This window comes from Glossina fuscipes, unplaced genomic scaffold (assembly GCF_014805625.2).
Source record: "Glossina fuscipes isolate IAEA_lab_2018 unplaced genomic scaffold, Yale_Gfus_2 1, whole genome shotgun sequence".
In the NCBI taxonomy this organism is placed as follows: Eukaryota; Metazoa; Arthropoda; class Insecta; order Diptera; family Glossinidae; genus Glossina; species Glossina fuscipes.
In genome coordinates, this window is record NW_023998415.1 from 41,503,451 (window position 1) to 41,514,470 (window position 11,020).

Sequence of the window (11,020 nt, forward strand, 5' to 3'; positions counted from 1 at the left end):
ATGTAAATTATATATAATTATACAAGAGGTTATTTAAATATATTTATAAAAATATTACCCCAAAAAGAGTTCGAACTATTTTATATAGTTGCGCATCGAACTTGCACAGAGCTATGCCATACATACATCGGTCGGCTGTAAATTTTTTTCAAAAAAAAAAAAAAAATATTCATATTATATGTATAACCGTTTTAGGCAATCCCAATCCGGCCTATTTGTGGACCCACTAAGTTCATTTTTGAGCAAGATTTCTAAGAATAAATTAACTTTATATATATATATATATATATAACCTAATTGTTGGCACATTTTCGACTTTGAAACGCGGACTTATGCATTATTGTGCTGTTAATCCGTGTGCGATATTTGATAGCAAGATAAAGCGACAAGACATATCGATAATTTATCGTGTCATGCATATCGTACGTTATGTATAGATTTCAAACTGCATTTGTCATCGTTTTCGAAGAAATTGTATAACGAAAAAAAAAAAGCAAATATGCACATAATACGTTTCATTTGTATTCCTGGTAATAATTTACAACGATAATCTTCTTCTTTTTTTTTTTTTAAATTAAAACAATCACTTGAAACTTGACTTCTGCTCATTCTGCCTATGACTGTATAATGCCAGCTTATTGCATATTCTCAATACACAAGCATATAGGGCTTGTATGCAGATGAAATCGATTTTTGAATCTTGCATTAATCGAGAGTATATATACTATACTGAGATCTCTGATCTATGCCTTTGAGTGTAACATACATTCCTTCAATATTTGATATGAATACTGAATATGCAAATACTCGAGGCTTTAAATTTTATCTCTCTACAATTTCGTATCTATGATAGGGAAAAAATAGATCTAAATCATCAGAGTTTTCATAAATAGAAAGTGCACTTATTAACCTAATTAGCTGGTTCCAATGAGAGTGAGTAGAAAAATTTGAAAAGCTATTGCGATCTTCTAACTTGAATTTTCAATTGGACGTCATGATAGACGGACCGATAGAAAAAACCGTATCGATGCCATTTTAGCTTAGATTAGTATGTATATATACTCTTTTTGGGATACACGGCGATACATATTTCGAGGCATCATGTTATTATGAATATAAAATATATTTAATACATATTCAGTGGTAGCGGCCCCCCATTCAGCGGAACACATTCATACTAAACTACCCGAATAGCTGTGTTTGCCTCCTTTGTGGCGCAAGCAAAACGCCTTGCAAGCAAACGCCTCCATCAAATCGAAAAGTGATAAAGTTTGGGTACCCAAGTAACTATTTGATGAGGAAGAGGAAAGAAAAGTGGTCCTATCGATTTTGAATAGATAGATTATCGTATGAGATGATTTATGGGACAATCTAGTAACTTCCGATCTATCTTAAACTGATACTCAGATTTTTGTATGACTGCTTTCAGGTCACTTAGCGCGAGAAGCCGGGCTCACTACAGTCTTTTGCAATAAAGATGTAATCACGCAAACTGATACGTTATGCAGTCAGTGTAATTCTAAATAAGGGAAGCTATTATTAAATTTTGTGTCAAAAAAAAAAAAAAAAAAAAAAAAAAAAAAATTCGAATACATAAAATTATTTAATGCCTGTAGACGCGCATTCGTCTTTTTCATTGAATAAAATTTCCATGTTGGAAAGATCAAAATAACCGATAGGGATATTCATAAAAGTATATCTTGAAGCATACAAGATGTACGTTTCGATATTGATGTAAAGTCGGTTTCATTCTATCGTCCAATTATATATCGTACACAAATTAGGTGAATGGTGGGCATTTAAAAGCTAAGTTCCCTTTTTTCCATTTTTACAGGATTATCCAAATATAAATTATAATTTCGGACAAAATATCTCAAAAATTTTTATATATATATGTATACATATATAATGAAGACAATTTGAACTTACTCTGAGCATAGTATAACTAAATCCTTATCGGTCGTACCCTCCGGTAGACCTCTTATGTAAACATTAGTTTTTGATAATTGTTCTGTGCCTTGTTGTGGTGGATGATGATGTTGATCTGATGAATGATGTTGGTGTTGATGATGCTGCTGTTGCAGATGCAATTGTGGTGTCTGAGATTGTTGTTGTTGTTGCGTATGCTGTTGCTGTTGTGGTAATTGTTGCAATTGCTGTTGCTGCTGTTGTTGCTGTTGTTGTGGTAATACCGATTGTTGAGTACCATTTAAATTTGTAGGACCCATGGTGTTATGTGGTTGTATTGTTGCTGATGTTATTAAATGAGCGTTGGAAGCAGACACTGATGGAATATTGCTAAAGTTTTGTCCAAGACTAGCTGTTGTTGCAGGATTATTAACAATTTGACTATGACTTTGACTATATGCTGGCTGCTGCTGTTTAACGTTATGGTTGTTGTGATTGGTGCTATTAAAGATTAGGGCAGCATTCGATGTGGGATTCAGAAAGGGAGAACGCTATTTTATAAACGAGAACAAATTCAAATAAAATATTACGAAAAAAAATTTAAAAAAATGTATGGATATAAACTGCTGGGCTAGCATGGCTAATGTACTTAAACAAAAAATTTTTGTTAAATATTACGTATATTTTTAATGGAAATCTAGAGAGAGAAACATATATTGGGTTTTATTATAATAAAATATCCTAACATATGCTCCTCGTATACGTGAGGCGTTAAGACAGTAAATTAAATTTCTAATTTATTTTGTGAAACTTTTTTGAAAAACATTTTTGAAATTGTTACCATTTCAAGAGATTGAAGGTACGTACACAATTTGTAAATAAATATTTGGCGTTACACTATATTTCATCTATAAACATTTGCATACGTATATACCGATGTTTAAATTTAATGACAAGTTTTATCATTGTATTCCTGTGAAAGATATCATTAAAAGATACACACACACACACACACACACACACACACACACATAAATGGATATGTAGTTACGTCTAGGTATATATATATATATATATATATATTATAAACATAAGATTCCTTGAATTAATTTATGAGCACAGACCGACCAGATGTTAACGCATATACACTAAGGACAATTAGCTATAATCACCCTTATGTTATACAACTTGTTATTATTATTAATTTAAATGGTTAATATTTGTTCTTACAAGTGGTTTGTTTACGCACACACTTACATATAGGAAATTTTCATAATCCGCAATAAGCGTATCTTAATGTTGTTGATCAAACAACAATTAAACATCAGAATAACAACTAATGTTCAATTTGTTTGAGGATTTTCAATGAAACGAGAGAATACAGTCAGAATCAAGTTTAGAACAAGAGAAAATGTAATTTACCGTAAGCCTCTACTTTATAAGAATTGCGTTATGCCGTCATTTGATTTTTATGTAATGTGTAATGCACTTATTATGCCCACGTTAAGCAGTCGTTATACCTGGAAGCGGACATTTGATTTTGGCGCATTTATCCCATTTAAATATCCGTCGAATGAAATTGATGTTGAAATACGCAAATATTCTCTAGGAGATATATTCCGATTAAATGATGTTTGAAAATGGGCTTGTTAGTTGTTCCATTAACCAAAGTTGTTTCCCCAAAATCATAGCCAAATCAAAGCTTTTCAAAAGTGTTACAGATTACAGCGTAAAGTTTTATATCTTACACCGCCTGTGGTTCAGTTTTTGTATCGATGAATATAGTATTCAGAAGGACTTAGGATTGAGTTGTCGTTTATTATACCGATCGATTCAGAATCATTTTCAGAATCACTTAAACGTCGCTGTCTGCCCTTCGAATTTTTGTGTTTAATGCATAGTCGATAGTTTCTAAGATATTTCGATGAAATTTGGCTCAAATATTAAATCGTCTCACATTTACGACCATTTCCTATATGGCACCACCTCATATGAAAAAGATTGCAATTTCCAAAATTTCTCAACAAAAATTGGAATATTATGCAAAAAATTTCGATTGGATGGGCACGCATTTCGAATACGCACAACAAATAACATTCGGGGAAAACGAACATTTTGGAGTAATTACAGCTAGAAGACGATTTGCAAAGAGCAAGTGCGGAAGTGCCAATTGATCTACAATCTTATGCATGCATGCGTATTATTATTAATTGCGAACGCTTGGAATAGAGAATAGTTCACCAACTTCTAAGAAGGCACTTAAATCGTAATTATCCTCGCTTTCCGATCGTAGATACGTTGGCTAAACATCAATTTGAAATTAAGCAGAATACGCAGAATTAATTATAATAAATGGTTACCCTACGCAGGTAAATCTAAGTAAGCTACAGTATAGAGTATGGAAAGTATAGTAAATGGAAAAGCAAACCGTAACCGCAAATGGCGAAGGCGTCAAATCGTAAAGCAACAATAGTTATTAAAAGATCGTCACGCAGCTTAAAGTGGGTGATCCACCCTATAGTTGGTGCAGGCATGTAACAGAATTGTTAAGGCAATATGACCGGAATGTAAATATTTACTCCATTCGAGAAAGCGACGAATGGCACTTCACTAATAATAATTTTATAATAAAAGAGGCGCCCAGTCAATTCCATCTTCCATCCTTCAAGGTTAGAGAGTGTATAAACTTAAAAATACTCTAAGAGAGTGGTAACGGTAATGACGGGTTCCATCTTAAGCCACGCGAAGCGAGTTTTAAGAGTTTTTTGCGCAGACTCGAATTAATCTAACGGAGAGCACAGAACAATGAAACTCTGTCCAACAAGTGCGGTAAGCAACAGCGATCGGCAGGATCGTTAAACTCATGCGACCAAAGTTTGATAAATCCCATCAGAGCTTTCACTTTATTAAGTAATGTACTTAAAAAAAACGGTCTGATGCAGTATTAGTTCCATACGCAGCACACATTTCTTTATGAGCTCCTGATGCTTTTTCACCTTTTTTCGAAATAAGAAGGCAACATATACGCTTATACGCTCACTTTGAACTTCCATTGTAAAAATTACGTATAACTATTATACAGAGTAAACATAAGTCTGCGCTATATACCTATATATACTATTAACCCTAATTATCTGTCTAGTTCCGGATTTCGGGTAAAACCGCAATAAATTTCTGAACAACCTGATAGCACTTCACATTTCGCTGCATAGCCAAGTGGTTGAGAATAGGGATCTCAAACTCAATGTTCACGGATTCAAATCTCAGTGCGGTTTGACCATACTTACTCGTAGTTATAGTGGATGGCCAGTCCAGTTATAGTGGATGTAATGTATTACACTTACCGATTGCGCACACCTTCACTAAGATGCGACTACACTCTCTATCCCTTTCCTGCTTTTTCTACGTCTTTCCGACAATCGCTTTATTATACGCACAGAGCATATTCCCTCCCTGACTGGCCGTTTCAAAAAAAAAAAAAAAAAAACAAAGGATGGATTTTTTCTTACATTATACAGTAAGACATTATCGCCCACGTTTAATTTGGAAGTTTGGAGTCGAAAACTCAAAACAAATTTCTTCTTCTATTAGAAATTACTATGTTTCCTTTTTACGGTAATACGGATGCGTTCAAGTGACTTGGCAGGCGCCATGACTCTTCAGAGAAATTGTTAGATAACAGCTTACGGAAATTATAGGGAAACCTGCTGTTCTCCTTAAGGTAACAGTTGCACATTTGCAAAAATTGAATTTAATTCGAAGATGGCGCGATACATGGCTCAGAGAAGCTTCACTGATGTCAATATCCTACGCATAAAAGTACGTGCCGGTGCCATAAAACGCCCACACAGTACGGCGAAGTATCATATGTAAAATTATATTCGACAAAAAGTTCAAAGTTTTCAACAGTGGGCAACATTTATCGTTATTCAAGCGACGATGGCGGCATTTTTAATTCCGCTACTGAAAGATTCTACCCATGCAGAAACAAATATTTTGTGACAGTGCTATAACTAATTGTTTTCAATGTTCGCGAACACGCATCGATTCACAATAATGATTGAAGATTTCTACCTTATTATCCCGTGCAGAAGTGTAGCTGTCTCTCTCAATTTTGAGTCCTTCAATATTTTATCAGAGACTTTTTCACTATTAGGTTCAGTCATCCAGTATCTAATCATCGTATTATCTGAATGGTCTGGTTCTCTTTGTCAGTTTCTTTTGGTGGCTTTCCTTTCGAGAAATAGTTTTTAATGAAAACCACACACATTTTTTCATAGTGAATGATATAAATAAAGTTGTTTACTTTCAATGATTGGCAAATAAGCGTTAACCTCTCATGTGGTATCAAATTTGGCATGTAGTCGTCCGAACGTTTGATCTATCTGACCTTAAATGCATTTTATTTGTTTGTGGCTTTGTCCATTCTTACGTATACTTGTTATTGCGCGATCCACTATGGCAGAGAAAGTATACGAAATGGAATTCAATTGTTTTCTCCGTTTCTAGCACAAAAAAATTTGATGTTCATTGCAAATGTACTTGAAGAACAAAGAAGGAAGTAAAAGGAAAACAGAAAAACTCATCTTCCTCATTACATAAATGTATTTTTAGTATATGTTACGCTTAATGACTGACTGACTTAAATGTACTTAAGATTCTTTATTTTTTTCCATTTGATTTTCATATTTTTTTATAATATTTTCAAAAACTTTTTTCTTTCAATAATAGTACTCTATACATATATAGATGTATTGTCCTAATATAAGCACACCCTCACCGTTTATTTTTTTATTCTTTTCATTCATGGATTTTAGATATAGAAGTTTGCGACCCGTAGCGCATAGCATGAAACCGTCGTTTAACCTTTTTCTTCTTTTAACGTTCGCTTCAAGCCGTGTACCGCACGCGTTCGCTTTGCCTCACTATTTCCGTCTTTATTGTTGCATTTACAGCAGATTCACTTACTCAATTTAAACGAGCATGTGTATGTGCAACTGCATCCATGTATGTGTGTGTCGATACGTATACAAAGATTTTTTTTTTTTTTTTTTTAAATTTTTTTTCTCCCTTTATAAAAAAAAAAAAAAAAAAAAAAAAATCAGCGTACAATTGAAATACAAATATACGCGCGATAATACACACATGCATACATACACACACACACACACATATATATATATATATATATATATATATATATATATATATTGCATATAAAAAAATAAACAAAATATAATTTTTTGCGTTCAAGGTGTTTTTCTCTTGTTCGGCCCACGTTTTTCATTACATTTAAAATTTATCTGTCTTGCGCGTGTTTTTATGAGGGTTTGCTTAAATAAATATATATGTGCAAATATGATACACTCTTGAGAAAAGACATTTTTGTTTTATATGATTGTGTGTGCGCTTCACGTAATTTGAGTAATTTTTCAAGAGTACACTTGTTATTCTTTTGATTTTTTTTCATTTCTTCTCTGCACTTTGTTTTATTCTTTTTCACTAAAGCATCATCATTATTGTCATCAACATCATTATTAGTTTGTCCTGGTATCGTTGTCGTTGTCGTTGTCGTTGCTGTTGCTGTTGCTGTTATTGTTGTTCTTGTTTCATTATGTTATTTCTACAATTTTTACACCTTTACGCTTTGATTTCCATTTCTTTTCCGCACCTTTCTCTCACCACTTTCTCCGTAGCCGCCCATACGCCTTTCTCTTCCACCGTCCTTTTCATTCTTGAAGTCGAATTTTCTCATTATCCGTTTTCTCTGACTTTTCTTTATTTACTTATGAATATGTTTGGTTTATGAAAAGTTATAAAAAAAAAAAAAGATGCACTTTTGTGTGCATTTTGTGTGCATACATACATCCATACATATACAACGTACGTGTAAAGCAATACATATGCACGCAGCGATTTTTTCATTGATTATTTCATCACATCCGAGTTTGCATAGTTTACGAACACACTAACAGGAATCGCTTTTAACCAGATTATATTTTCTTTTCATAATTTACAGAATTAATTGAAAGTTACCTAAAGATTTCAAGACTACTGCTATTAAAATCCAGATATAGTAAAATCCAATCAAATATATGCCGGCATAAATCTGAAAAAGTTAAAGAGAATGCTTCTATCTATCTATAAGCTGAGGGCATATTAATTTGAATATACGCTTTGTTGCAGAATGATTCATTTAGCGCAAAAATAGAATCGCTTGTGATGCGTCTAAATGGCTTTGTTGATCCTCACGAAGCGACTCTAAATTGCCTAAAATGGTCAGAATGCAAAAAATAACCGCCAGAGCAGTTGCTTTGATAACTCGGACTCCTCTTGGTTCTGCCAATTTCAGTATCGAATTAATAGCAAATATTATAATGCCTGGAAGTATTGGATCCAAAAACTAGATTCCATTTTCTAACCGCTGTTGGCTTATTATAATAGAATCCTTCTTCGCAGCTTGTTAAAAGCGTGTTCTCTAAATGAGTCCATTAGCCTTACAGTAGACGGGAATCTGATTGTGTCTCGATGCCTATATTCGAGGCATATTTGTCAACACGCGCGCCAGTTTTCAGCTATTGAGGTTTCAGAGCTACAATGCGAAATTCTCAGCAAAATTCAAGAACTGGGTAAATTTTCTCATCAACGGCCATTGGTTATGCTTAAAATGCATTATTTTTGGGGTCTATAGAATAACGCAAATTCTCCGAATATGCAGCGGACGCTAGTTTATATGGTATCTTTCTATATATTTTACATTCCGGCGTGCAAACGCGCTAGTTTCGTACGCGTCGGGACGAGAACAATAGTCGACGGAGCCATAAGTGGTCTCAACATCAGTAAAGATTACAAGTGGACCCGGAATTTAAATCTACACAATATTCAAAAGTTAATGTCAAAGCGATTCTTTAGCACGATGCAAGACCAGAAATCGTTTAGTTAAGAGTTTCTATTACTATCGTCGGCGTTACCTCTTCTGTCCATCACAGGCAAAAATTTTTGTAAAATAAATCTTCTGAAAACGTACGATTACGTGCTCAAATTGTAGAATATTTTTGTACCCTCTTTGAGGTTATTTCATTTCTTATTTTCTTATTATAAGGAACATGTTGATCGAAGAAGAAATCATATCCTGTAACCTTTGTGCACGAAAATGAGATAAATTTACCACGCCTACCCAATATTATAGTGTATCAAAATTTAACCTTATTCTTCAATAATGTTATAAAGCGCAGGAACAAACTTCAAGAAACCCCATAAAGTATATAAATTCTTAGGAAGTTTCAAATATCTAATGCTCCTAATAATGTCCATCTGTGCACTTGTCTGCCTGCCCAACTGTCTAATCTCTCTGGTAAACACTGTCACGTTCGAGAAAATGAAGATAACCTATACTTTTCAAAGGACACGCCTACAACGCCTACGCACCTATGCGACAAAAACTTTTATTCTAAAAGTGAAAAAATCACTTTCGTCCATCCCGTATATATTTTGGGATAACGTTGTTGGGTATAAAAGATTCGGTCGGAACCACATATAACTTTCTTACTTGTTTTCTTCTTTTTCTTAATGACCAATCACTCAGGATGCAATGTGGTGGTGGGCATAAAGAAGGTGAGAAGCGGAGAAAAGGCGGGGCTATAGCCCGATCGGTAAGCGTTTTGCATTCGTTGACAGAACCTTTGACTTCCATCGCAATTATGCTTTTTATCGCATTCAGGATGAAAGGTGGGCATGCCGACGTGATACTCGCCCTTCTTTGCTAACTGGCAATACAATGGCTTGTTTACATTGCAAATGGGTTAAGAAAAATCCGTAAACTTCCATTTGTTGATGTACGGATATAAATCTTAGATTATAAAACAAAACTTTTTATTTTTTTTAGTATATTCTAACGAATATGCATGAACGGTTTATTGGGAAATATAAAATTAAGTTTGAATAGACTTTGAGACAATCTAATTTAAAAAAAAAAGGAAAATTTTAATAATTGCTCTCGTTGAAAATTAAACAAGGCATGATGAGCAGACTTCATACAAAAAGTGTATACGTGTTAATATTAATACGATATGAAAGATGATCAAAGCGTACGGTATGATAGCTGTGACAAAAAGAAACATATTATATATATATATATATATATATATATACATATAGACCTGACATTCAATTTGGGCCAATAACAAAAACTGTAGCGGAAGCTTATTAATGAGTAGCCAGCCGGCTTTAAATAAAATTTTTGGTTATAGGCAAAAAAAATATTTAACGTAATAAAAAAGGGATAAGGCTTCAGTGGATATTATAACCAATGCATTCACACATACATACATGCGCACGCACATACATTGCAGGGAAACGGGAGAAGCAGAAAGAAGAAGACAAACAGACAGACAGGCAAACACACAATCATAGAAGATAGATATATATGTATACATAGAGAAAGAGCGACAGAGAGAGAGGGAGAGAGAGAGAGAGAGAGGGACACTTTTACATGTAATATTACATACAGTGCAATATCACAGTAATTAGAATCATTCATCGAACTGAATCGAACTAGGCACGCACGCACATGCACACGCGAATGAAAAAAGAGACCGTCAATACCAATAGTAATTATAATTATAGCAATAATTGTAATAAATAATAATAATAATAAATATAATAATAATAATACAACAATAATAATAATAAATATAATTTAAAAAAAATTAATTATTATATTTATAATAATAGTAATAATTATTATTATTATTCTTATAATAATTATTATCATTATTCTTATAATTATTATTATTATTATTATTATTAGAATTGTAATAATAGTACGTGACAATAATAAAAACAAAAAATAATAATTATTATTATAATTATAGTATTAGTGTACATAATAAATAATAATAATTATTACAATTGTAATGATAATACGTGATAATAATAACGAAAACAAATAAGTATAATAATAATTAATTATAATAATTATTATAATACATAATACTAATACATATAATAATAATAATAATGAGAAATAATAATAATAGTAATAATAAGAATAATAATAATAGTAGTAATAATAATAATAATAATAATAATAATAATAATAATAATAATAATA

General features: G+C 32.7%; 1 protein-coding gene across 9 annotated transcripts in view; it reads right to left on the reverse strand.

Moving 5' to 3' along the window:
- Positions 1 to 11,020, reverse strand: part of LOC119645116 (protein alan shepard-like) — a 202,489-nt gene that overhangs the window by 5,067 nt on the left and 186,402 nt on the right. For all 9 annotated transcript variants that reach the window (XM_038045035.1, XM_038045036.1, XM_038045039.1 and 6 more), the window contains one exon: positions 1,930 to 2,459. In XM_038045035.1, the coding sequence (XP_037900963.1) occupies positions 1,930 to 2,459 (530 nt within the window). The remainder of the gene's footprint in view (positions 1 to 1,929; positions 2,460 to 11,020) is intronic.